This window comes from Spermophilus citellus (genome assembly GCF_964194105.1).
Source record: "Spermophilus citellus genome assembly, chromosome: 6".
NCBI classification, from domain to species: Eukaryota; Metazoa; Chordata; class Mammalia; order Rodentia; family Sciuridae; genus Spermophilus; species Spermophilus citellus.
Genome location: NC_138187.1, coordinates 22,832,279 through 22,860,143, shown reverse-complemented (window position 1 = coordinate 22,860,143; position 27,865 = coordinate 22,832,279). Strand labels below are relative to the sequence as shown.

Below are 27,865 nucleotides of genomic sequence, written 5' to 3'. Positions count from 1 at the left end.
TGCCTCAAGATAAAACAAAAAAGTTAAAAAGGCTGGGGATATGGCTCAGTGGATAAGTGCCCATGGGTTCCATCCCCAGTACCAAAAAAAAAAAAAAAAAAGGAAAGAAAAAGAAAACTGACCACTAACCTTTTCATTTTTTATTTGTTATATATTTTTACCACCTAACCATTTGGAAGTGCATAGTTCAGTGTGCCATGCATGTCTGCACTGCTGTACACGAGGTATCTAGGCCTTACCACCTGGCAGAACCACACCGAAACTCCTGCCAACCCCTGTGAGATCCTTTCCATCTGGCCTGTGACCTGTCTGCATTGGATACGGGTCCTGTGGGTGGATCTGCCTATCTGTCCCGCTGTGACTGGCCTTTCCACGTCACAGCAGCAATGACCCCCCCTTTCTCAAGGCTGCATGCTATTCTACTCTGTGCCCCTCAGGATGCATCTCCTCTTAGACACTGAGCTGCCTCTACCTCTTGGCTGCTGTGGATGGGGCTGCAATGGATGCAGGCCTGTGAACACCTCTGTGGGATCCTGCTTGGATCTTCTTGGATGTTTACCCAAAAGTGGAACTCCTAGATGCTACTATGTGTCCATTTTTAAATTGGGGAACCTCCATGTTGCTTCCCACAGAAGCTGCGAGACTTCACACTCTCATGGATACCATCTCTCTGCATCCTGCCCACACGTGCTACTTTCTGCTCTATTGACAGTGACCATCCTAATGGGTGTTGTGTGATACCCCTTCTAGTTTTGGTTTGTATTTTTCTTGTGTTACTGATGTTGAGCATCTTTTTATATGCTATTAGTCATTTCTATATCTTTTTGTGCCTGGTAGGTACAAGACCATGGTTTCAATCTCCAGCTCTAATAAGAAACCAAACCAAGCCAAATCTCTGTATCTTTCTTGGAGAATCACCTGCTCAAGCCCCTTACTCAATTTTTAATTGGGTTATCTGTATTCTTTTTTTTTTTTTTTGTATTGGCGATTAAACCCAGAGGTCATCTGCCATTGAGCCACATCCTTAGCCCTTTTTACTTTTTATTTTGAGACATGGTCTTGCTAAATTCTGAGACTGGCCTCTAACTTTTGATCCTCCTGCCTCAGTCTCCCAAGTCACTAAGATTACAAGCGTGGCTACCAACCCTGACTGAACTTTTTGTACATGGAATAACCTCACCAATATTTTTATTTTAAAAATTAAGAATCTTGGGGATGGGGTTGTAGCTCTGTGGTAGAGCGCTTGCATAGCATGCGTGAGGCACGGGGTTCAATTCTCAGCACCACATACAAATAAATAAAATAAAGGTTCATCAACAACTAAAAAATATTTTTTTAAAAATTAAGAATCTTGCTGGGCATGGTGGCTCATGCCTGTAATTCCAGAGACTTGGGAAGCTGAGACAGGAGGATCACAAGTTTGAGGCCATGTGGGTAATTTCAAATAGTCTGGACTGGAGGAGTCAGGTCTAAACAAGATTGGCCATAGGTAGATGATTTTTGAGGCTTAGTATAGGTGTGGAAAGGGGGATCCATGGTATTATTCTCTCTAGTTTTGTATATGTTTTGAAAATTTCGTAATAAAAACATAAAACAAAACAAGAGTCTAAGCTGGGTGCAAGTTACATGCCTGTGATCCCTACTGCCTGGGTGGCAGAGGTAGGAGCACTGCTTGGGTCAAAGTTTGAGAGCAGCCTCGCAACACAGCAAGATCCTGTGCTTCCCTCCCCTTCCCCCCGCCATTTTTAAAAGTCTAGAGTCAAGTTATGGAATTAGTCTCAGATGTATTTCTTAGTATTAACACTATGGGTTAAAAAAACCTATTAATAAGACTAATATGACTTACAAACTCAATATTGATAATATACTCACCAGTAATTGCCCCATTCGATCATGGTTCCTGGCTGAAAAGAGATTTAGATTTTGGTTTGTTAGTTTTTCTGTGAAAAAAAAAATAGAAATAGGAGTGCAAACATGCTTGTTCACCATGTGCCTGCCCCACAGCAAGAGCAGCACTCAATAGCTTCATGCAGGCAGACATCACATACACATCAGAGCAAGGCATCCATGTCCATCATCAGGGACACAGTGAGCCTATTCTGCAGATGCACCGAAGGTTACCAATCACCTCCTCTAATTCAGAGGTGATCATTAGACGCTGAGGGCTGCTGAGATGTTCTGTTTTATCACAGGCACAACCAACCATCTTCTCCACGGAACACACAATCATTATTTGTCAACAGAAAGTCAATTCTGCTGTCTGAGGCTCATGTTCAAGTGGTTGGGGAACAACTACAAAGTACCACAAAAGGTGATTCCCAGGTGGGGTGTGGCTCAGGGGTGAACACCTACCAGCATCGTGAGGCCCTGGTGAGTCCCCAGCACCACTACCCTCCACATACACAATTCCTTTTACTTTTACATGCTGAATAATTTGCTCAATAGCCACAATGGTTAATTTTTTTTTTTTGGCAGGGAGTACTGGGGATTGAACTCAGGGGCACTTACCCACTAAGCCACACCAACACCCCCAGCCCTATTTTGTGTTTTATTTAGAGACAGGGTCTTACTGAGTTGCTTAGTGCCTTGCTTATGCTGAGGTTGGCTTTGAACTCACCATCCTCCTGCCTCAGTCTCCCTAGTCACTGGGATTACAGGCATGTGCCACTGTGCCTGGCTAATTAATGTTCATTAGTTGCTCTAAATCAACTATAGTAGATGCCATATATTATACCTAGTTCGGAACTTGAGATCTTTCTACTCAAAAGATAAAAGTGTCAATTTAGAAAAAAAAATCAAATAATAAATGTGTAGAAGATCACAGAGAAAAGAGCTTAGCGAGGCGTGAGGGAGAGGAAGTGGAGAAGGACTGACAGGAGAACCAGCACGTCTGGCAGAACCTGCCCCTAAGCTCGCTCTTCCTTCACTGAACAAGGTCTAACCGCATGTGGACTCACCCTGAGCTGGTAGGGCCTGAGCTCATGGGTCTGGACCTTGGGACTCACCCAGCGCTGGAAGGACACAAGCTCATGGATGTCAGGTCCTGACCGCGGGACTCATCTGGAGCTGGTAGGACCCAAGCTCATGGATGTTGGGTCCAGGCCGTGGGACTCACCCAGAGATGGTAGGGCCTGAGCTCATGGATGTCAGGTCCGGACCGGACCATGGGACTCACCCGGAGCTGGTAGGACCTGAGCTCATAGATGTTAGGCCCCGGCCTCGGGATGGGCTCGTTCCAGAAGCTGAACTCCAGCAGCAGCTGGTTCTTTCTGGAGAGCAGCATGTTACTCCTCGCCTTCCGGAAGCTCACGAATTCCTTTGGGGAGGAAACGTGCTCATGAAGTATTGCAGCTTCATGTATAGACACTCTCTAGGACCTACTCTGGTAACCATTCACTCCCATAGAACGCGGGTGCAGGTGGGGTGATGGGCAGATTGCAGTTGGCCAGAGACAACTCCATCATCTACTGCGTGGTTAGGGAATGGCTGCTGGCTCCCTTCCCTACAGCTCCAGGGTGGATGAGGAGCTATGCTGGCTCTCTGATTACTTAGGCCATCAAGGAGACAAGTTTCGCTTTCTATGTCTGTAGACTTCCTAAGCAGTGTGTGATGGTCTATGATGGGGACAACATGGTGACTACAAACAGCAGATGGCTCAGAGGCATTTACAATTGTCTGGGGACCTATGATGTGTGGCTGTCAACCTCTGCCGACACGCACCTGCTAGTGAAGGTCAGGCAGGGCAGCAGGGCAGCAGGGGAAGACACATGTGGTCGCAGCACTGGAGCGGACACTAGAGGTGGCAAGGTTGACTGTGCCCGCCATGCTGATTTTTACAACTGAACTGTGTGTCAACAGCACTACATGATCACTGTGTCTAAATACAACTCAAGAGTCCAAAGGACAAAATTTCTACTAAAAAGCTGAGCAGTTTACTAACAGAGACTGATGACAGAAGAACCATTTGGTTCTGTACTGACATCTACTGGATCACTAGGCTGAGTAAGAACCCATTTCTAGGCAGTTACCTGATTTTCTCTGAGTTTGTTCATGACCTCTGTGAGGGCTGGGTAGCCGCCTTCGTACCTCCAGAGATGGACTGAAACGCATGGAAAAGAGAGCACACACTGAGAGCAGGCACCTGAACACACCTAGAGAGCAGCGTCAGCCATCGCGACTCTAGGTGCCACTGGCCTCAGTGACATGACAAAGCTTCCCGGTATCCAAACATTAAAAACAACATGATAATTAGTTTTTACAGTGAATTACAGAAGAAACTACTTTAACAGTGGAACCAGACTAAGTCTTAGAAAGTTTTGGGTATATATAAAACAAGCATTAAATCAGAAAATTGCCTAAGAGACCCAGAAAAGCTAAGGGTGGAGAGTGAGCCAGTCTCTGGCTTCATACCAGCTTGATCCTGCTCCCCGTACCACGTGTTCCAGGTGCCCACCAGCGTGCAGGGGTAGTGTGCATCTTCGTGAATCTTTGGTAACACCTCTTGGCTTAAAGAGAAGAAACAGCAACAGTGATTCAACAGCCGTGGAACATCCCAGTGGGCCGCACAAAGTAACACAAAGAAGGTCGCCTACTCCATGTCTGGCCACAGAGCTCAGAACAGGCTGTGATGAGAGGATGCATGAAGCCACCTCTCAGCTGAATTTTGCTTACTCTGACACCCTATTCCTCGATGTTAGGTTTCCACCCCAACTATCTAGAGGTGTGAGCAAGTCAAGTGCAGTGATCACTGTGGTAGGGAAGAGCCAAGGTCCCAGGGTTCCAGGAGCTATTTAGGTGAAGGAGGGGGAAAAAGAGAAGAACTACTTACTATTTAGGAAAGTGACGTTTACAAAAGATAAGTTCTGTTCCAAAGATAAGAAGAATGAGAGGAGAGACATGGGAATAGCAGAAAGGAACCAGGAAGCAAAAGGAAAGGGAAGTTAGTAATGTTTGAGGTGGAGGCAGATGACAAAAGCAGTGCCTGCAGGCAGCCATAGCAGCACAGGGAACAGTGGCCCTGAAGAGGACGCAGGAGTGCAGGGCCAGGGCCTGGAAGCAGCCCAGACCCCGCAGTCCCAAAGGCACCACCAGCGTGAGGAATCAAAATCAAAGATAATGTGAGTAGGCCGAGGTGCTGCGGGGCCTCCAGAGGCGCCCTGATGTCTCATGCGGGAGCACAGCAAGCAGTTTCCTGCCGTGATGGGGCAAGGACACAGCAGAGCCTGCGCAGCGGCCAGGGCTTACGCACAGAGAGCTTCTCACAGGGTTTAGAACAGGGTGAAGCCAAAGGAAAGGGAGAGCTCAAACCTGCACAAGCGAACAGGAAAATGATGGTGGAAAATGATGGATGCAGAAGGCGGTCCCAGTGGGAAATGGAACCTGTTCATGTCTTTTGTTAACCTCATGAAGCTAGTGACCAGCTGCAGACCCTGGGCACCAGGATAAGGCACGTATGGATGAATGGCTGTGTTGCTGTGGTCGTTTACAGTAGCACACCTTGTGTTGTTATTATTACTTTTTTTCTGGTTCAATCCCCAGCACCACAAGCATGCAGGACAAGCACTCTACCACTGAGCTGCACCCCGCTTTTTATTTTGAGAGAAAGTATCACTAAGCTGCTCAGGCTGACCTTGGACCTGAGCTCCTCCTGCCTCAGCCTCCTGAATGGCTGGGATCGCAGGTGAGCACCACCACAGCGCATCATGTGTTCTTTTAAGGATGGTATTTATTTTTTAAATTAAGATCTCATATTAAATGTATCTGATGCAATAACCATGAATGTTCAGAAATAATGGGTCTGATGAAAATCAGGGGTGGGAAGAGACAGATTAAGTTAGGAAAATGAAAAAGGGTTTCCTTTTTGTCATATGGCACAAGCCAGAAGTAGAATCATGAAGAAAGAAGTCAACACAGACAACGCAGGTGTGGTTGAGGAAGGCACAGGCCCTGGGGGTGCTGGGTTTTTGACAGGTCAGAGGCCCATGTGCAGCAGAGTCAATCCTCTATTCTGGGGGCTCCATCTGCTCCTACAAGCCCTGGCCTTACCTGAATAGAGGGTGTAAAGCAGGCAGTACTTGTACCCAGAACAGGGTGGGCTGAGCAAAATCTCACTATAGGGCCCCTAAAAAACCAACAGAAGTTAAGTCTTTATGTTCTGGAAACAGGGAGAGGCTCAATGTTTCAGAGAAAAGAAAAAAAGAACTTGATGAGAAGAGAGAAATCAAGCAAATCTGTCTGACACATTTTGGGCAAGGAACTGAAGGATGGGTGGAGCCAGGTATAGCTTTAGGCCCAGAGGGGCAGCTATCTGGAGGAGGGGAGGCTACCTGGAGGAGGGGAGGCTACCTGGAGGAGGGGAGGCTACCTGTTGGAGGGGAGGCTGGAGGAGGAGAGGAGGCTACCTGAGGCTACTTGCGGGAGGAGAGGCTGGGGGAGGAGGGGAGGCTACCTGCAGGAGGGGAGGCTACCTGTAGGAGGGGAGGCTGGAGGAGGAGAGGAGTCTACCTGCAGGAGGGGAGGCTGGAGGAGGAGAGGAGGCTACTTGCAGGAGGGGAGGCTGGAGGAGGAGAGGCTACCTGTAGGAGGGGAGGCTACCTGTAGGAGGGGAGGCTGGAGGAGGAGGGGAGGCTACCTGCAGGTGGGGAGGAGTGGAAACTAGCGGAGGGCTCAATCAGGTCAGGTGGGGAAGCAGAGCCTCAGGGGCTGGCTGACCACACAGAGGTGCACAGAGCCTGTCAGACATGGCCATGCAGAGATGCTAGAACAGCTGAGTGCCTCCCAGCTGAGCCTGAGGACTGAGAGGAGGCCTTCAAATACTAATAGGAACAGGGGCCAGAGGGCCAGAGATGGAGGTGAAGATGAAGCCATCAGAGACAGGAAGAGAGTCAGGAACCCAGCACAAGAGACCATTTCACTTCAGGAAAAAAGACTCGTAAATACACACCTACTTCATTAGAGGTCTTTTCAAACAAAGAGAAATGAGCTGAGGTGTGGAGTAAATTCTAAATACCTCCAGAAATAAACCAACAAAACAGGGGGTTTTGCTCCTGAAAATTTTGCTGATTCTATAGATAAAATCAGTTACTTTCTCTTGAAAATAACAGATAGTAAAGGTCATAAAAACACTTTTTCATTACATTTGCTCAGAACCGAGCATTAAAGGGGCTGGAGTTGTGGCTTAGTGGTAGCCGAGGCATTGGGTTCAAGTCTCAGTACCACATACAAATAAATAAAATTAAGGTCCATCAACAATTAAAAAATATTTTAAAAAGAACTGAGCATTAAAGCATTATCTGTTGTTAAGAAGTGCTAAGCTAAAATTGTGAACAACTTAGATGCTCTTCAATAGATGAATGGATAAAGAAACGGTGGTATATATACACAGTGAAATATTACTCTGCATTAAAAGAGAATAAAATCATGGCATTTGCAGGTAAATTGATGGAGTTGGAGAATATTATGCTAAGTGAGTGAAGTAAGCCAATCCCAAAAAAAACAAATGCTGAATGTTTTCTCTGATATGAGGATACTGATCCATAATGCAGGTGAGGGGGAGAATAGGAGGAATGGAGGAACTTTAGATAGGGTAAAGGGGAGGGAAGGGTAGGGATGGGGCAGGGGGAGGGAAAGACAGTGGAATTACCGTCATTACCCCAAGTACTTGTATGAAGACATGAGTGGTGTGACTGTGTACAACCAGAGACATGAAAAACTGTGCTCTATATGTGTACTATGATTTGAAATGCATTCTGCTGTCATGTATAACAAACTAGAATATATATATATATATATATATATTTTTTTTTTTTAAAGAAGTGCTGAGCTAATTCCCTTCATCTCAAGGTGTACAAATGGCCTCAGAGGGTGTGGCTCCACATCCTGGGATACTCAGCAGGGGACCTGGGTTCTGGAGAGGGAACAGCTGCAGGAAATGGCAGCCGCAATTTCCTCAAGAGGAAGACTAAAGACAGCAGGGTCGCAGGGACGAGCTCTAATTCTGGCACCCAGAGCTGCAGATGGGCTGACTGCATCTGGGCATCAGGAGGGTCTGCCGAAACTTGAGTGTGGGATGAGCAGATGGACCCTGCAAGGCTTCCTCCAACCTTGGTTTCACCGCATTCTGAAGTCTAAGTGATGAGGGTGACCTCTTCTAACAACATTAAGTGAAGTAAGCCACAGTCAGATAGTCAAGATTCATATGTTTTCTCTCATACATGGAAGCTGTATGAGAGGGTTTAGCTGTGTGTGTTTAAAATAAAATGCCACTGGCCATCCCACAAAACCTGGTGTAAGACCCTCTCCACATTCAGCTGTATGAGGATGAGCCCATCTCTCAGATACCACGTGCTAGCTGAACAGCAAACATCTACATCACTACTTTCCCCCAAGGAAGAGTTTGAGATACTCACCAAATCTTGTTGTACGCTTCTAGGCATTCTGGCTTAACGTTGTGAACTGAAACAAAAGAAAATCAGTGATAAACTTACGAACAAACAAACATACACATACAAACAAAAGTCAGCTGTGGAGACAGCGAAACTGCCACTCACACTGTAGTTTGTACAGGCTGCTGGTTTCCTTTTTGGCCAGGAGGTTAGAGTGAGCATCTTTTCTCGGATCAACTTTCCGTACAAACAAGGATTTCAACCAACTGTCTTCTCGAGGTCTGTTGTTAGAAGAGGTCAATTTCCTGTGGAACAAAAAACACACCCATCTGAGTCTAATTGGAAATATGAAGACCTCAGTGTCTTCAGGTAGCTTTGCCTAGGATGGCTTCCAGGTGCAGGCACTGAACGCAGGTGCCATAGAACATGTGCTCTCCAGCTTGCCAGCGCACACTGAGTGAGGAGAGACATGTAGAGGTAACTCCCCATACTCCAAACAGTTCCCATGTTTACTTAGCATTCTGTGCTTCACAATTCCCTCTCCTCCAAAGCAATTTTCTTTTTATTATTTACTTGTTTTTTTGGTACCAGGGATTGAATGTAGGGGCACTTTACCACTGAGCCACATCACTAGCTCTTTTTATTTATTTTGAGACAGGCTCTTGCTAAGTTGCTAAGGGTTTCACTATGTTGCTCACACTGACCTCAAATTTGACATCCTCCTGCCTCAGCCTCCTGAGTTGCCAGGATTACAGGCATTTACCACCATGCCCAGATCTTTTTAATTGATGCATTATAATTATACCTAACAGATACATTGTGATATATTTGCACATGCACACAAAATAATCTTGGTCAATCACATTCCCCAGTACCAGCTTCGGTCCACTTCCTTTATCCTACTTGTCTCTTTTCTAATTTCACCAGATAAATCCCCTCTTTGTTTTTTCCTTTTGTCTTTAGCTTCCATGTATGAGAGAAAACATATGAATCTTGACTATCTGACTGTGGCTTACTTCACTTAATGTAATACTCTCAAGGTCCATCCATCTTCCTAAATGGCATGACTTCATTCTTCTTTATGGCTGAGTAAAACTCCACTGTGTATGTATTCCACAATTTGTTTATCCATTCACCTGCTGACGGACACCTATGCTGGTTCCATAACTTGGCTATTGTGAGCTGCGCTGTCAAAGCCATTTTGACATAGAACACACATGAAGAAACCTAGAGCAGTCAGTCTGTTGTAGACATGATTGGAGTGTGGTGCTGGGCAGGGTCACTGCTGGAGGGACACAGAGTTTCACTGTGGGAAGAGGAAGCATTCAGAGGATGGATGTGGTGATGTGTCTACAGTGTGAATGCTCTTATGGCCACTGGGCTGTGTGCTTAGGAACGGCAAGAGTGACAACACTGTGTTTTAATAGGTTTTGTCTCACCATCATTTATAAAGGCATCTGGCCAGGAAATGGCAGGCATGGCAGTGAGACACTGAACCTGATCCACACCACAGAACTGCACCTGTAGAAATGCTGGGCGGGGGGCCTACGGTGGCAGAGTGCCTACTCAGCATGCAGGAGACCCTGGGGTTGATCCTCAGCACCCCAAGAAGTAAATGAATAAGTACCCAAGTAAATCTGGCTAAACTACGAACTATATTTTCATCTTGAACTTTCTAGTGCTTGTCTAACTCCACAGGCCCACCAGTGAGAACACAGATCTGTCTAACATCAAGTGCAGGGTGAATTATTTACATTGAAACCGAGACTCCATGTAACCTTTGACCCAATAATTATACCTGAAGTTGCACTCTATAGGTAGCTGGAAGTGCATGAAGTTGGACACACAGAGCATTCATTACACCTGTGATCTCAGTAGCTCAGGAGGCTGAGGCAGGAGGACTGCAAGTTCAAAGCCAGCCTCAGAACTTTGCAAGGCCCTAAGCAACTTAGTGAGACCCTGTCTCAAAATAAAAAAATAAAAAAGCTGGTATGTGGCTCAGTGGTTAAGCAACCCTGGGTTCAATTCCTAATATCAAAATAAATAAATAAATAAATAAATAAATAAAAGCAAGAAATCAGAACCTAGTGGAGACTCATCCTCTTCCAAACTTCACATAACCAGCATCAAAGGACAAACTGTGCCCCTCCACTGACTTCATTTTTGTTCAGATTTACAGTTCTATGAGTTTTGGCAAATGCAGTCACCTATGCCACACAGTTCAGACAAGGAACATTTCCTCACTCCTCTCATGACTGACCCCTTCCCCGCTAGCAACTGAATGCTGCCCAGAGCCCTGCCTCTCTAGAGGTCTCTCACTCCCAACAGGCTTCTGAATCTGCCCTTCTTCCTGCACTCTCTCCCCTCCTCTTCTGAGGGCATGCTGGGGATCCTGCTAGGCAAGGGCTCTCCTTTAAGCAATGAGCCCGGGCTTCCGCATGGTCCCCTTAGGACTGAGACCACCTCCTCTGGCTAGAGTCTTTATGGCATACTCTAGAATTCTGATTTTTGATGGATTCTTCTGCCCCTTCCTACATCATACTAGGTGCAGAAATGTTCTGGGGTACCAAGTGGCCACCATAAATGGTCCTTAGTGCTTCAAAACGAGGTGGGATGCTGACGGCCAGTACAACCCTGTTCTGTGGGATCTCTGTAGGTACTGGATGATTTCCAAGACTCTTACTAATCTGCTTAGCAAACTTACCAATAGGCAGAGTAAGAGGAAGAGTTAACTCCAGATATTAAGGAAAGGACTAAGAGTTCAAATAGGGACAGGAAAAGCTCTTGGAGGAGTACATGCTCCACTGTTTCAGGAGACGAACACCTGAGTTCGATTCCTGTTCTTACCCAGCACTGGTATTTTGGAAATAACAGTATTCTAAACTTCACAGGCTATTGGCAGCCTTTTTCTTTTTGGCTTAAAATTCAACTAGCTGTTGTATGTTTTTTATAAATAATGATCAAGAACAAAAAAAGCATTTTTTTCAATTCCCCCAAAGCAGCAAACTCATACTAAACAAGTGAAATGACAAGCTAATGCCAGTGCAGGCGACCTTTCTGTCAAGATGTTGGCAAAAGTGCTCCTATTGCACTTGTGGAGGAAGTCTGAGGCCTTCCTTCTGCCTTTACTGGAGGTCCCAGGTTCAGACTTAGGAAGTGTTCATGCGGATGGCTGGAGAAGAGAGGCTCGGCTCCGTGTTCACGACTGGTCTTAGTGTGTGTGTGCCTAGAGAATGTGCTAAAGTACTTGGGGACAGCACCTGACATGTGCAAAGCCTCTTAAAAGTTAAGTTTCTAACACTATTTTTCAATAGAACTTTTCTAAAATTAAAACTATTAGTTCTTGAGTAAAAACCAACATCATCTAGTATTTGTTTGTTTTTTTTTTTTTTTTTGGTGCTGAGGATTGAACCCAGAAACTCATGCATGCCAGACAAGCACTCTACCACTGAGCCACATCCCTGGCCCTGTTTCTGCTTTCAGTTCATTCTTTGATTATAAAAAATAAACTCATCCAGAAAAAGGCAATTTTCCAAATGAATCACAGTAAAATTTATTTCAATAAAAATAAAAACAGGGGCTTGGGTTGTGGCTCAGTGGTAGAGCACTTGCCCACCATGTGTGAGGACTGGGTGCTATCCTCAGCACCACATAAAATAAATAAAGGTACTATGTCCAACTACAACTAAAAAAAATAAAAAATAAATAAATAAAAACATTTTGTTAATTTGTTTCAAGTGTTTCCAACATACCACATTTTGGGATATTTATTTAGTAATACCATGAAGCACAATGGCAAGCATATAGAATTGGTGACAAAGTAGAAAGTGTCAAGGTCTGTTTATGGAATTCTGTGTTTCTTGTGTTTTGAGATTTAAATTCATTTAAACAAAGGTTGTATTAAAAATCTTTTTGCAGGGAGGACAAGTGGTCCATACCTGTAACCCCAGAGACTCAGAAGGCCAAAGCTAGAGGATCACAAGTTCAAAGCCAGCCTTAGCAACTTGGCAAGGCCCTAAGCAACTTAATGAGACCTTGTCTCAAAATAGAAAATAAAAAGGGCTGGGATGTGGCTCAGTGGTAAGCACCACTGGGTTCTGGTACAGCACCAGTACCCCCCAAATTGGTTACGGCTGGCTGTGGCTGTGGCTCAGTGGTAGAGCACTTGCCTAGCACATGTGAACTACTGGGTTTGATCCTCAGCACCACATAAAGGTAAATAAATAAAAGATATTATGTCCATCTATAGCTAAAAATATTTTTTAAAATTGGTCAAATTGGGGCTGGAGTTGTGGCTCAGTGGTACAGGACTTGCCTAGCATATGTGAGGCACTGGGTTTGATTCTCAGCACCACATATAATTAATGAATAAAATAAAGGTCCATCAATATCTAAAAAAAATGGCTAAATAACTTGTAAGGATTTAGGATTAATGATGATAAATAAAAAAGGAGTACAAAGAAAGTGTCCAAAAATACTACACTAGGGAGTTTAATTTAAAATAAGAAATACCATGTTGACTACTATCAATTGTTTCCCTTTTTGGTGTTGAGGATTATTTTAGTCATGCTTTTCACTGTCATGACTAAAAGATCTGACAAGAACAGTCAGGAGGAGAAGTTAGTTGGGGATCACAGTTTCAGAGGTCTCAGTCCATAGACGGCCAAATCCATTTCTTGGGGCCCCAGGTAAGGCAGGACATCATGGTGGAAGGGGGTGGTGGAGGAAAAGTGGCTCAGGACTTGGCACCAGGAAGCAGAGAGAGACTCCCCTCATCAGGGAGAAAATATGAACCCCAAAGGCACATGCCCAACACCTACCTCCTCTAGCCACACACCACCTGCCTACAGGTACCACTCAGTTAATCCCCATCAGGGGGATTAATGCACTGATTAGGTTAAGGCTCTCAAAACCCAGTCACTTCACCTTGGAACTTTCTTGCCTTGTCTCATACATGAGTTCTTCTGGCCTGCAGAAGCTCATGCCCATCTTACAATACAAAATATATTTAGTCCATTTCCAAGAGTCCCCATAGTCTCAACAGTTCCAAGATCACCCAAAAGTCCAAGTCCAAATTCTCTACTGAGACTCAAGGCAAACTCACAGGGTGAGCACCTTTAAAAATCAAAAACAATTTATATGCATCCAATATATAAAGGTACATAGTAAACATTTCCATTCAGAAAAATAGGAGCATAGAAAAAAGGGATAGGACCAAAGCAAGACTGAAATCCAGCTGGGCAAACAAGTCCTGTAGTTCCACGTTGGGCATCTGGAACACATAGCATGGTGATATTCTGTTGAAAAGGCTTGGGTAGTTCTGCTGCTATGGCCTTGTTGGTTGTAGCCCAAATGACCTTTCTGTTGTCTTGTCTCTGCTCAATTCCTGCAGCTTTCTTCAGTAGATGTCCATGTTACTGGCATTTCTTAATCTCAGGGGACTCCAATACAGCTTTGGCCCCCTCCTCACAGCTCCACGAATTGCCCTCTCAGGAGCTGCCTACAGGGATGTTGACCTTTCTGCACTTTGTCTGGCTTCCCAGGCTTTCCTTTGAAATCTGGGTGGAAGCCTCCATGACCCCCCAACTCCAGCATCCTGCATCTCAGCAGAACCAGCACCACTTGGTTGACCCTAAGGCCTGCTACTATTTCAAGCAGTAGCTAAGCCTCCAGGGACCCTGGCTGCAGCAGCCTCTAAGTGTCTGTGTATCTGAGCATGGTAAAACAACTTCCTAGACTCTCCTGTGCAAGTTGGGTGCCACACTGGTCTCAAGAGAATTTTTACTCTTACTCCTTTGAGCCTGAAATGGGTGTGGTCTTGCCAATTCCTGGGATGTCCTCAAGTCATCTTTGCTATTGTCTCTGGTAAAGCTTTTAGTGTTTCTTCAGTGGCTATAAGGTCTTTAGCAACACAACTTCCTTAACTCCAGTTTTACTGTTTTCTGGTCAAACCTCAAGATGTTCAAATCTTTCTGCCTTGCTTTCTGCTCCCAATTACCACAATAAACTTCGTTAAAAGCTGATAGCAGGGACTGAGGATGTGGCTCACGTGATAGTGTGCTCGCCTGGCATGCGCAGGGTGATGGGTTCGATCCTCAGCACCACATAAAAATAAAATAAAGATGTTGTGTCCACTGAAAACTAAAAAATAAATATTAAAAGATTCTCTCTCTCTAAAAAAAATAAATTTTAAAAAAAGCTGATAGCAATACTCATGCCACAGCCTGAATGCTATGCTGCATAGAAATTTCTTCTGCCAGATTAAGAAGTCCATCACTTTTAAATTCAGCCTCATAGAAAGCCTCAGGACATGGGCAAAATGCAGACAACTTCTGAGTCAGAATGTAACACAAATGGCCTCTAGTCCCATTTCCAATAGATCCTTCCCCTCTAAAACCTCTTGAGCCCTGTCTTTACTGTACACAGTCCTCTAGGCATTCTGGCCTTCTGAACTCCCACCAGAATTGCAAGTTATGGTCCACTTACAATATTCTAAAGCTTTTCCAGCTTCCATTGCTAAATTTTCCAAAATTCCGCTCACAAATTACAAAAGCTCCAAAAGCTTCTGACCCACATGGTCAGGTTGCAATGGCAAAACCAGACCTGGTTGTGAAATGAAATTATAAAAACTTTATGGTAGGGCTGGGGGGTGTAACTTAGTGGGTGGTGCTTGCCTAGCACATGTGAGGCTTGTCTAGCACTGGGTTCAATCCTCAGTATCATATAAAAACAAATAAGTAAAATACAGTTATTGTGTCCATCTACAACTAAATAAAAAAAATTAAAGTTATGGTAAGAAACCAATGCATGGTGAAAGAGTCAGTTCCCCTTCTCTTTCTCAAGAAAGCCTAAAAATTCCTACCTTTTGGGTTGTAAATAACTGCCCCTGGAGTCTGACTACTCCCTCTTGAAATGTAACAGCTGACTGTGAAAAGTTTCTTTTCACCTGTTTCTGTGAACTGCTTTATGTCAGAGACCCTGCACAAGGCCTTCAGCCTCCCATACATTAGGATTCTTTTTTTTTTTTAAGAGGAAAAAAAAAAAAACCCAATGATAGGATGAATCTAAGATGACACCAAATTACCAATATATGTTGTAAGAAACCGTGGATCAGCACTCAGAATTTGGAGTTTTGTTTCCCTCTGGGCCCACCATATAAACTAAAGTTTGGAGCTCTCCTCTTTCTGAGTGCTGCTTGCTTCTGCTCAACTGGTCTGTTTCCTGCTACAGGGTTAGTCACAGCAACAACCCCATTCTCAGTACCAAATTCTGTTTTAGTCAGTTTTTTTGCTGCTGTGACCAAAAGAACTTACAAGAAAAGTTTTTTAAAAATATTTTTTAGGTGGACACAATATATTTTATATTCATGTGGTGCTGAGGATCGAACCCAGTGCCTCATGCATGCTAGGCGAGCACTCTACCACTGAGCCACAACCCTATTCCTGTGACAAGAACAGTTTTGAGGAGGAAAAGTTTATTTGGAGGCTGACAGTTTCAGAGATCTCAGTCCATAGGCAGCTGACTCCATTCCTTGGGGCCTGAGGTGAGGCAGAACATCATGGTAGAAGGATGTGGCAGAGGAAAGCAGCTGGGGACAGGTCATCAGGAAGCAGAGAGAAAGATTCCCCTCACCACAGACAAAGGCACACCCTCAATGACCCACCCCCTCCAGCCACTACCTGCTCAGAGTTACCACCCAGTTAATCCCCATCAGGGAATTAATGCATTGACTAGGTTAAGGCTCTCCTAAACCAGTCAGCCTACCTCTAGACCTTCTTGTGTTGTCTAACGGTAGCTTTTGTGGGACATCTCATATCTAAACCACAACAGGGATTAAACCCAAGGGCACTGTGCACTGAGCTACAGCCCCTTTTAAAAAGTGTTTTAGAGAGAGACCTCCTCAGTTACCATGGCCTCAAACTTGCAACCCTCCTGCTTTCGCCTCCCAAGTAGGTAAGCCACAGTGATAATTGTTTTTAATGTATTCTTCTAGGAATGCATAGATAAGCATTTATTATCTGTGTACATACTGACATCTAATTTTTATGGCCTTTAATACTTTATAAGTGAGCATAATAAATAATTATTGGGAGCTGGGGTTGTGGCTCAGTGGTAGAGTGTTTGCCTAGCATGCGTGAGGCACTGGATTTGATCCTCAGCACCACATATAAATAAATAAAGGTCCATTAACAACTAATTAAAAATGTTTTTTTAAAAAAGATTTATTGGCAGGCTAAATAGGGCTGGAAAAAAGTTCAGTGAAATTTTCATCCTCTTTAGAACTCAACAAGATTAAAAGTTAACAAATATATACTTCTTACTGGGGACTGAATTATGTATTTTGTCTATATCATCTCCTTGGTCCTCAAAACACCCTAGCGAGGTGGATACTGCATTTTAAAACTGGCTCAGAGAGGCACAACAACCTGAGCCAAATAAAAATAGGAATTCAGCTATTACTATAAAGCTCAAAATGTTCTTGTTCCTCAGGGACTGCTCCCAAGTAGAAACCTCCTCATCTGAGCAAAAATCAGCAGATGGTGTTTGTTGCCATATTTTAGTAAAAGGGATTCACCTTAGGATGGATAAAATGAGGTAAGGGATGTGGAAATATTTCACAAATGAAAGAGAGAGCAGGGAATGAGACTAAGAAATAGTCAAGTGGCACACAAGAATCTCTGATGCAAATGTTTGTGAGCCTGAGCGGCAACTACGTTGGCAAATTAAAACATTCTGGCACAATCTCACCCTCAACTGACTGTCACACTTTGAATCTTTTGAAGGTCAGGTGCCTAATGCTGCCTGATGTGCCTAGTCCATCCAGCTGTCTAGGCCAAACCCTAGAAGGAGGAAGCAGCAGCTATGCCAGTGACTGCCAGGCAAGGCCTAGGTTCTCTGTGACAGTGACAACTGCCAAGGTCACATGTTAGGTGGCACTTTACAGAGGGCAGCAGGAAGCATATTCTGCAGAACACCAGAGTTCAGATGGAAGTGACCCATGGGCCAGGTTCTGTGAATGTCAGGTTGGACCAGACGAGCCTGCTCAATGTCAGGCACTACAGACAGACGCGTGGTGGGAGCTGAAGGGGACAAGGCACCGGCTGGACTCAGGAGCCCGAGGGACTTCAGCAGAGACATCCCAGCCATCTTGGAGGGCAGGCAAGATAAGTGGATGAGGAAGGCGATGATTCTAAAGGGAGCAATGTGCACAAGGGCATGGGGTCTTAGAGCTAAAAGGCATGTTTCTGGACCAGCAAAGAGCTCAATAAGGCAGAAAAACAGAGCAGGAGGATGGAGAGGGGTGACAGGAGGACAAAAGGGACGGGTGGTGAGGCTCTGTGCACCAGGGCCATCAGCTGGGTTTTCTCCTGAACATGGTGCTGTGCTGGAAAGTTTTCAAAAAAGTATAAGCAGCAGCCTGGCAGTGGTGTGGTGGACAGCAGCAGTGATGAAGGCAGGGCTTGTGGTTCCTGGGCTCCCCACTGGTGGCCATGCCCAGCAGCACCAGCTCAAAGGAGGTATTCAACATACACGCACTGGATGGACCCAGAGGTGGCCCAGGGTCAAGATGATGGCAGTAGGGACGAAGGGAAAGAACACACTCAAAAGACATGTCCAAGGTGAAAAGACTGAAACAGGTCCTGGTCAGGGATGCAGGGCAAATCGGGGAAGAGAAGTCCATTTGCATGTAGACCTCAGGCTGGGAAGCAGTACACCCTGGGCCTCACTCACCTGACCCTCAAACGCTCACTGCACACCTGCTGGCACTGGCTGGGCCCACAGGTGGCTGAAAACCCAGCCTGGTTCCACAAAATGCTGTGTGCTGTTGGGAGGAAACAAACACGATCCCTGTGGGAGAGAGGCCCTGGTCCAGACACAGGTACGAGTGTGGGGATCACACAGGTGGAACCTGGTTACCTGAGGCAGCACTCGTTAAGTGCAAACCTGAAAGGGGAAGAGCAGTCCCTCAGGGGGACTTCCAGGGAGGAAGGACACTAGGAAAAACCAGGGCCTGTGGAAGTCAGGGGCAAGCAAGTGCTGTGGCTGGGGAAGCACCAGCCAGAGCTGGAGCAGGCTCAAGGGCGTGTCCAGGGTCCTGCATCAAGACAGCACCTGCTGCTCCATCTGCCCCCACCCCAGACAGAGGTGGAAGAACTTCAAACACAGAGAAGTTGAAGTAAAATAACCTGTGCCCCACCTCTAGAACAATTAACATGCTACCTTTTCTGTTTTGCAGTACTGCTGCATCCCTAGCATGCCACATTTTAAATTTTTCTCTGTATTTCTTCTCCCAGATTGTTGTTTAAAAATATGTGATAACTAGCACATATTAAGTATATAAAATAATGGGCTTCCCATGTGGCATTTTCTTACATGCACATCACCCATGCTGACTATATCCACCCTATTACCCTCTTATCTCTTTGTCTCCTCTCTGTTCTACATTTTTGAAAAAAAATTTACAGAACTATTTGAAAATAATGTAGACATAATACTTCACCTCTAAATACTGCAGTGTGTATCTCCTAAGAACAAAGAAATCCACAATGCTATCTAAGAAAGATAATTCCATAATATCTAGTATCTACTCCCTACTTAAAATGTCCCTAATTGTTCCCTAAATGTCTTTTATGCTTTTCTTGGCAGGGGTGATAGAGGAAAAATGGAAGAAGGATTAGGATACAGTCAAGATTTATATAATAGAGAACTTTATAATAATTTAAAAAAAAAAAAAAAAGAGCCAGGTATGGTGATGCATACCTGTGATCCCAGTGACTCAGGAGGCTGAAGCAGGAGGATCAAGTTTGATGCTAGACTGGGCAGCTTAGTTAGGCCTTGTCTCAAAATAAAATATAACAAGTGTTTGGAGGCCAGGCAGGGTAGCCCATGCCTGTAATCGGGAGGCTGAGGCAGGAGGATTATGAGTTCAAACCCAGCCTCAGCATCTTAGCAAGATCCTAAGCAACTCAGTGAGATCCTGTCTCTAATAAAATATAAAACAGGGCAGGGGATGTAGCACAGTAGTAAAGCACTCCTGGATTTAATTTTCAATGCCCCAAACTGCCCCCCCCAAAAGAATTCTTTCTTTTCTTTTCCTCCAGGCCTGGGGTTTGAACCCAGGGCCTCCCATGTGCTAGACAAGTGCTCTACCACTGAGCTAGAGCCCCATTTTAAATTTTATTTTGAGACAGGGCTCAGGCTGGCCTTGGACTTTCGATCCTCAGCCTTGGAGCAGCTGGAGGAACAGGTATGCTCCACAGGCCCTGTGTCTTAAAATCCTTTGGTTGTGTTCAAGTACACACTCGTCACAGCAATGCACATGGAGTGTTGCTGACAGTCACGCTGAGAGGGTGGAGGGGATGTAGGAGGGAGAGCCAAGGCACACTCCAGGCAGAACTGACATATGTGGAGGAAGAGCAGGGGGGCTTGGGAATACCACCCAGGAGCAGCAGGCTTTGTTGGTGGAGTAGGAGTTAAGTCCCAGGTACATAAGCCTTTCCAGCACCTGTGGGACACCAGTGCACGTGTGCAGGAAGCAGCTGGGAACGCTGGGCCTGGTGCTGTGCACAGCTAAGAAACATGTGTTGGCTAAGTCTCCCAGGACAACCTCCTCGCTGAAACTGATCTTCAAGGTCACCCACAACACCCCTGTTGGTAAATTCCATTTTCTTCTGTCATCTTACTTAACCTTCTAGCAGTATTTGGCACAGCAGATGGACTCCCTCCTTGAAATGCCTCCTTCTGGCAGCTGTCAGGCAACAACGACCTGCTGGCTGCTCTCTCCCAGTCTTCCTTGCTGCCCCTCTCCTTCATCCAGCCTGAAAGTGTTGGCACATACCAGGGCTTATTTCTCAGCCTTTAACCATCCATATTCACTCTCTTTCAAGTAACCTCATCCATCCCTATGGGTTTTAAATGTACTTTATTATGAAAACTTTTGACCCAATATAAAACAGTATAATGAAACCCATGTTGGGCTGGAGTAGAGTGCCTACCTAGAATGCTCTAGGCCCTGGGTTCAATCCCTAGCACTGCAACAACAACAACAGAAAGAAACAAAACCTCATCTATCAATAAGTGGCTTCCTATATGCTGGTAACTCCCACATGTTGCCTGCAGCCTAGACATCTCTGAGGAGTCATACAGCCAGCTGGCTATTGGTTTTTCCATCTGGAAAGCATGCAGTCACCTGAAACTTGACAAGATTCTCAACTGTTCCCCTTTCCTCCTCTCTGCAACACCAGCAAGCTCCCAAAAAGCTGTGTGCTCCTTATGCACTGATGTTCCCAACAGCCATCAGTGCCTGGCACAGGGCAGCACTTACATATTTAAGGAACAAATGACTCTAGGTAAATGGCACCAGTATCCTCTCACTTGGTCATTAACTTTAATTCTGTCCTCTCTCCAAAATAAGACTACTTTTTAAAGAAACATATCATGTCACACTAAAATCTTATATTTACATACCTCTCAGAATAAAGTCCAAGCCTATAAGGCCTGAGGTTACTTGGCCCGTGTTCCTTGCCGTCTCTTCCCTTTACTGCTGATTGCAGCCTTATGGACTTTCCTTGGGTTTCTGACTCCTTCCCACTCAAGTCTTTCTCACACAGGTCTCAGCTCAATGTCACTTTCTTGGCAAGGCCTCTCATGAATTTGCACAAGTCTCCCTGGTCTTCTCTCTCTGAACATGCCCTAGCTGTAGTCTGTAGGTTTACCTCCAACGATCCTTCCCAGGTACAGTGGCCCTGGCTATCATGCCAGTTCCACGGGGCTTCACACTTTACACAGTGCAACACACGACTTAGCAAATTAACTGGGTCTAGGTGCAGTCCTGGAAATGCCTTCCGTGAAGGCCAGCCAGAGGCTAGGAACAAGTGGTCACAAAGCATAGGGGAACCTGGGAGGGTCATCAAAGAACCAGCTGGTCATGGCCCAGCACAGCGGGGTGCTGGGCAGACCCAGGTCCAAATCCCCAGTGCGCTAGCTCTGTGACCTTGGGCCTGGGGCAAACCTGTGGGGTGCACACCTTCGGTTTCAGCTGCCTCTTTTTCAAATAACAAAATACAAAATCGATGGGTTCATATCACTGGTGCGGGGGAGGGGAAAAAAAGCAAAAAGCCACAGGTAGATGCCGATGGCGATAAAAATAAGAAGTTGTTTTGTGAACCATCCTGGAAACATAAACATCAGATTTGGACACGGGGCCCACAGGCCGCACACCAGTCCAGGAAGGGCGCTCCCTGGGCCCCCGCCGGCAGTGCCTACCCGGTCCGGCCGGCTCCGGGCGCCTCCGCCCGCGGCGCACACCCGCTCCTCCCTGCAGGTCGCTCCCCGCACTCGGCCGACCAGCCACGCAACGCCGGGTCCACCGCCGCGGGACCGGCGCCGAGACGAACAGCTCGGGGGTGCGCGCGCTCCCCGGCGCCCCGACGGACAGCCGCGGCGAACGCGCAGCGCGCGGGTCCCGAGCACAGGAGCGGAGCCGGCCTCCCGGGGCCCGGGCGGCGGGGCCACTCCCGCAGGACCGGCCGCGCCCCGGCCGCCCCCGCCCCGCCGCGAGCGCCGCCGTCACCCAGCGGCCCGCAGGCCTCCTCCTGACCTTGGCGCGGCAGCCCCGCCGCCCCGGGCCCGGCCCCGCCACGGGCCCCACCCCGGCCGCTCTCGGAAGGTCGGCGCCGCTCACCGGAGCCCGCAGGGCGCGGCCCGCAGCAGGCCCCCGGCCCCGGCCGCCGCGCGCGCGCACAGCACTCGCGCCGCCATCTTGCTCGGGAGCCGCCGCCGCCGCCGCCGCGACCCCCCCGTCCCCGCGCCGGGCCCCGCGGCCGCCGCAGTGAGCGCCGCCGCCGCCAGGGGGAGCTGCCGCCGGAGGCCTGGGGGAGCCGCGTGAGGCGGCGGCGGCGCCGGGTGTTCGGGCAGCGGCGCGCGCAGCGCGAGCACAGCCGCAGATGCGGCAGGTGTTCCCCGAAGCTCGGCGCTCCCAGCCTGCTGCGGAGTGCGGCACCGAGGGAACGTTACTGTTGCAATCAGCCACATCCTAATCCAAGCGCCCGGGGACACATGCCTAGCTCCGGTAGTGTAGACCACACTGCCCGTGCATTTTGGCACCAGACGGTGCTGGCCACCGGCAGCCCCGGCGCCCGTCCCAAAGCCGTCCAGTCTGGTGGGAACCGGCGTGAATAACTGGATGGAGTGTCAGGTGTTCACACGACGCGAGGTCGGCACCGAAGGGAGAGCTCCTGGAGGGGCTGGCTGGGCCACTCCATCCTAGGGGCTCCGTTAGTGGAAGAAGGCAGAGCACTACTGGGGGAAGGAACCTAAGCAACAGGCACGGGTCTCTGTGGCACTGTATAGGGAAAACTTTATTCGTGGGAAGATAAAAAAGGCACAGATGTAACCACGACGAACACTTCAACCAAGACAGGCGAGAAGAAAAAGGTGGTCACAAAGCGGAAGAAGTGAGTGACCGGGTAGAGTAGGCCCCAGCTGCCAAAGGGGAGCATTCCAGGGAGGCCAGCCTGGGCCGCTTGGAGATTTCTGCATAGAACAGTGGAGGCAAAAACTGGGTTTCTTGGCTAAGTTTTCTGAAGCTGCGACTACTGGGGACCAAGGGGCAAAGCTATGTGATTGAGGCAGAATGTGAGCATAATAATAGGGGAAGCAACCATTTGGGGCAGGGATGGGTCCTGTGGAGGGAGGAGGCATCATAACAATTTGCCTGGGGAGAGGCACTTGTGTTTGGAGGTCAATGGGAATAAGTTGAGTGGCCAAGGGAGTTCTCTGCCTCAACTAGCATCGGTTTAGTGAGCTTATGTAGACCCAAAGGGAGGCTTGTCCCAGTCCTGCAGAGCAGGTGTGGATGAGACATGCCTTCACATACAGGTACATATACACAATGAGTTTTTTTTTTTTTTCCCCTTCAGTGCTGGGGATTGAATCCCAGCCTCCTGCTCTAGTAGGAGTTACACCCCAACCCATGAAATTTTTGTTTAAATAAAAATACATTCCAGAGTATACATAAACCTTTAAAACAGTTTATAGATGGCTTGGACTCTTGTCCCAGAACTGATGGTACAGGTGTCCTGTCATCTATTGGGAGACCACTTGGGGAAGCATGAGATGCTCTTCATGAACCCTTCCCAACTAACCAGTGTCACAAAGCTCTACCTGCAGCCACTTAGATACTGTTTCCTTTGCTCACCTATCCTGGCACTACACTAAGAACTCCACTTTGCAATCTCAGCTATCCAGTTTACGCCTCAAGATATCAGCTTATCTTTCTCCTTCCGGTGCATTTTCGACACTGGTGCTATTTAACTTTTATTGAAATGAAACTTTACTATTTTTAGAACTTCAAATAATCCACTGTCATTTAGAGTGTAACTCTTATTTCTCTAGTTCCACTTGTGTTTGAAATGTCCCAATAACTTTCTCCTGCTTTTAGAACCCCTGTTTATGCTTTCTCTCACTCGGAGTTTTATATGCCCTTCCTTCTGCCCCAACGCCCTTTCCATAACCACTACAACCCCAAAGACTTCAAGATTCAGTTCTAGCCGGGTGTGATGGTGCAGGCCTATAATCCTTGAACTTTGGAGGCTGAGGCAGGAGGATCTCAAATTCAAGGCTGGTCAGCAACTTACCAAGACCCTGGGCAACTTGGCAAGACCTTGTCTCAAAATAAAAAGGACTGGGGATGTAGCTCAGTGGTTAAACATCCCTGGGTTCATTGCCAACACTGCCCACCCCCCACCCCAAAAGACTCTTAACACTGTCTCATTTCTCCTGGGAAAATGCTCTAAACGCTCCCCTAGGACTCAGTAGTAAAGTGCTTTCCGAGCATATGCAAGGTCCTGGGTTCAATCCCTAGCACCTCAAAACCAAACAGCAGGGCATGGTGATGTATATCTGTAATCCCAGTGACAAGGGAATCTGAAGGAGGATTGCAAGTTTGAGATCAGCCTTACAACTTAGCGAGGCCCTAAACAACTTAGTGAGAACTTGTCTCAAAAAATAAAAAAGGGGCTAGGGATGTAGCTCAGTGGTAAAGTGACCCTGGGTTCAATCCCTAGTACCAAAACAAAACAACAAAACCACCTCTCCCCTAAAAGATTCTGTTTGCCATGAAGGCACCTATACATACTTCCCTGCCTTGTTGACCCTATGAACAATGCCTGTGGCCATCACTGAAACCCTGTTATTTAACACTCATATTAGCTGAGGTTGAAATATATCCCAAGTCTCTTTCTAGGAACTGGAAAACTGAGATACACAGCTCAGTATTTCCTCAGGTCAGAATCTAAGTTATCCCACTTTATTAACACATTGCCACAAAACCCAGAAATCTCCAACTTAAATACATTAAAAGTCCCACAACTTAATGTTTCACATTTTAAGAACTCATGCCCACTTCATCTAGCCTAGGATATAAACAACACAATGTCTAACATTTTATTTTCTACATGTCAACATTCTTATTAATACAGCTCAAGTCTTTTAAAATTTGACCACAAACATATTGACTGTTTCCCTTGTGAGTTGGTGAAATCAGAGAAAAAAATATTTAATTTTGAATAAATACCATCAGAGAATATGACCACGTCAGTTTATATTGAAGGGTTTTCTTCTCTAATAGAGGCTTAGAGAAATTCAAGATTCCTTTGAATGAAAAAATAAATAAGAAAAATTGGACACAGTTTGGAATGAAACTGAATTTTTTTTTTCCCCATAAAGCAAACATAGATCTTTCCCTTTGGCTCCTTCTTCCACTCCTTCACGGTGACGAAGAAACATTGAGTTCTTCTGGAGTTTTGGGGTAATTAGTTTCCAAACTGATGGGATTTTCCAGGTAGGTGGTTCCCGCACAGGGTTTTCCTGTCACCGGATCTATGACTTTGCCAACCTTGAAAACAATCTCGGCCAGTTCATGTTTCACATGCTTTGTTCGTGGAACAGGTAAAGCTTTGAGAAGCACAATATCCCCAACAGTGCACTGCTGAAGGGCATCATGAGCAAAGTATGTTTTTCGCTTATTAAAATACTGTTGAGAGAAGGAGAGGAACAAATCAGTGACCAGACAATGCAGTGTAGAATATGAAAAACTAAAACACAGAACAAGCCAGGACTTGGGGACAAGAAGGTAGGATGCAAAGACCACTAGTACAGAGACTAGCTGCCTAATTCCTGGAAAGCCAGCATGGATTCTCCAGAGCTGGTCTTGTCCTTGGGTCTCCAGTCCATTCCCTTGCCCTATCCATTGTCATCTCTCCCTGCACTAAAATGTTCTTCCCCTGAAGCCTCCCTTCAGCCTACAAACATTCTACTCTCTCCACTAGCTGCAAGTCACTTAACCACTTCAAACCATAAATAGAGGCTCTAAGATGGGAGAGGCAAAGCCTGTTTGTATTTTCCCAGCAACTTGGGAGGCTGAGGCAGAAGGATTAAAGTTCAGCCCAACCTCAGCAACTTAGCAGGATCCTGTTTCAAAAAAAAAAAAAAAAAAAAGGCAAGGGGGAGGCTCTAAAGTTATCAAGAGAATAAATATTACATTGGAATCACCTATTTTTCATAACATCCTAACTGTTGCAAGAATTCCCATTTTATATAGAGAAAAGCAGGCCGAGAGTCATGAAACATGCACAGCTGATAAGGGTCAGCATTCAAGCCAAGGTCTTCCAAGGCCAATGACCATACCACACACCACTCTTTGGCTTTCTCCTGTGCTTTTGTTCGCAGATAATGAACAGCATTCCTGACTACCTGTGGGCCCAACTTTGAATGCAGAAACCATCCTTGGTACCTGCCCTCCTCTCTGTGTACATCTAACAAGTCCATGACTCTGTTCATTCTTCCTGAAATCTGCTTGTCCCACTGCATGCCTACTGCTCCAGTTTTAGTTCAGGTCCATTTCCATCCAAAACTTGTGCAATGGCTTCTATATCCCATTCCCTTACCTCCAGTCCTCATCCCCATTCCTATGTCTCCAAGTCTGTCTTTCATTTAATTAACAGATAAAATCCAAACCACAGAACACCCTTCGCAGTTCAGCTCCAACTGTCTTTGCCATTCATTCACAAGAGTGCCTACTAAAGTATCAAGTTCTGGGCTCCATCTCGCCAGGCCACTTGCTGTTGAATGTCACACCTATGGTGGCGAAATGAACTTCTGCAAACTTCAGCAGAAGTTTGGTGAATGACTCCCCCCATATGGTCCTTGGTACAAAAATCTCATGTGAAATTCCGTGTAAATGTCTCTTAATTGAGGATGCTCTCTCAGGGCAATCTGGGAAGAGGGTGCTGTTCTCTGCTCCCAAGGTGCTTTACTTATAGACTGACCACAGTAGTTATACTGTTGAAATTAACTCTGCGCTCCTGGATATGAGTGACAACAAAGTCATATCCACAGGACAGGGCAGTACCTGGCTTGCAGTGGAGACTCCACACATTCTTCTTACAGGGAAATGTAGAACCCATAAAATATTGGTGAGCTATGACTGCCACCTAAAACAGATATGCTCCTCACCTTTAACAAGTAGGGATCCAGAACAAGCCTGGTCACCCTCACTTTAGCGGTTTTCTGCATTGCTGTCCCAATCACCTTTCCCACGATCCATTTGGCATGGACCGATGATCGAGCTATTGACATTATGTGGTTCTGATCACCTGAAAGACAAATTTCAAATTTAACATTCTGGTGGTTGTCTTGACGAACGAGCTACCACGAGAACTGCCCCGGTTCAGAAAAGGCTTCTGTTGCCCGAAACAGACACGCGGAGACGTCCCGCCTTTCTTCATGCCCAGAGGCCCACCTACGGGGCGCGCAAACTAGAGCCGGCGCCACTAGGCCCTCGCTGACGGCCGCCCGCGGCCTCTGGGCGGGGCAGGACCCTGACCCGGGGTGCCCGGGCCACGGAAGCCGTCCCCCGACACCCCTAAGGCCGGCTGCCAGCACCCGCCCCAGCAGTTCTCCCACCGCGGGGCACGTGCGCCACGCTCACCTCCAATCCCCCGCACTTCCGAGGGCTTTGGCGTCTCACCGCACACAAGCCCCGCCCCGGACCGCGCACGCAGGCGGAACCTCTCATTGGTCGGTCCTCCCATTGGCAGGTCCTCCCATTGGTCGGTTCTCCCATTGGCCGGTGCTCTTAGCTAGCGATTCAAGGCAGGGATCCACCCCGTCTCCCTTAAAGGGGCCTGGCCGTGATCGCTAGGGCTGGTGGCGTTCCGTTTACAAGTTCCCGGTGAGCGCTGTGATAGGCGCGCGGGAGGTTCCAGCCTTTCCTCTTGTGTTTGGCTTATTCTTCCGGTGGTCGTTGGCGGGGGCGGGGGGGGGGAGTGTTGGGGGGTTGGGCAAGGCCTTTCAAATCCAAGGAACTTGATTCTTCCTTTCCCCTTCTCTTTCTAGTACCAGGAATGAACCCAGGCCCTCGTGCGTGCTAGCAACCCCTTTAATTTTTTTTTCTTTTTTCCTTCTTGAGTCGAGTTTTC

At 46.8% G+C, this 27,865-nt stretch overlaps 2 protein-coding genes across 4 annotated transcripts in view; both read right to left on the bottom strand.

The window, feature by feature from the left end:
- NIPSNAP2 (nipsnap homolog 2) overlaps window positions 1-22,229 on the bottom strand; it is a 30,689-nt gene extending 8,460 nt beyond the window's left edge. The window contains exons 1-7 of one of the 2 annotated variants that reach the window (XM_081297382.1): window positions 22,069-22,229; window positions 8,550-8,689; window positions 8,409-8,454; window positions 4,411-4,505; window positions 4,029-4,099; window positions 3,176-3,316; window positions 1,873-1,904 (exon numbers count right to left, since the gene is read on the bottom strand). In XM_081297382.1, coding sequence (XP_081153508.1) covers window positions 1,873-1,904; window positions 3,176-3,316; window positions 4,029-4,099; window positions 4,411-4,505; window positions 8,409-8,454; window positions 8,550-8,689; window positions 22,069-22,145 — 602 coding nt within the window. In that variant the 5' untranslated portion in view covers window positions 22,146-22,229. Of the gene's footprint in view, window positions 1-1,872; window positions 1,905-3,175; window positions 3,317-4,028; window positions 4,100-4,410; window positions 4,506-8,408; window positions 8,455-8,549; window positions 8,720-22,068 lie in introns of both variants that reach the window. The other variant, XM_081297383.1, reaches the window with a different exon arrangement.
- Window positions 22,230-24,816: 2,587 nt separating this feature from the next.
- On the bottom strand, window positions 24,817-27,455 carry MRPS17 (mitochondrial ribosomal protein S17). Of its 2 annotated transcripts, none has more exons than XM_081297089.1 (3): window positions 27,376-27,455; window positions 26,901-27,040; window positions 24,817-25,419 (listed from the first exon to the last, which is right to left on the bottom strand). In XM_081297089.1, exons 2-3 carry the CDS (start codon window positions 27,021-27,023, stop codon window positions 25,153-25,155), a joined length of 390 nt encoding a protein of 129 aa, XP_081153215.1. In that variant the 5' UTR covers window positions 27,024-27,040; window positions 27,376-27,455; the 3' UTR covers window positions 24,817-25,152. The 2 variants fall into 2 exon arrangements, with proteins under 2 accessions (XP_081153215.1, XP_081153214.1); XM_081297088.1 differs by lacking the exon at window positions 27,376-27,455 and adding an exon at window positions 27,187-27,369.
- Window positions 27,456-27,865: the final 410 nt, after the last annotated feature.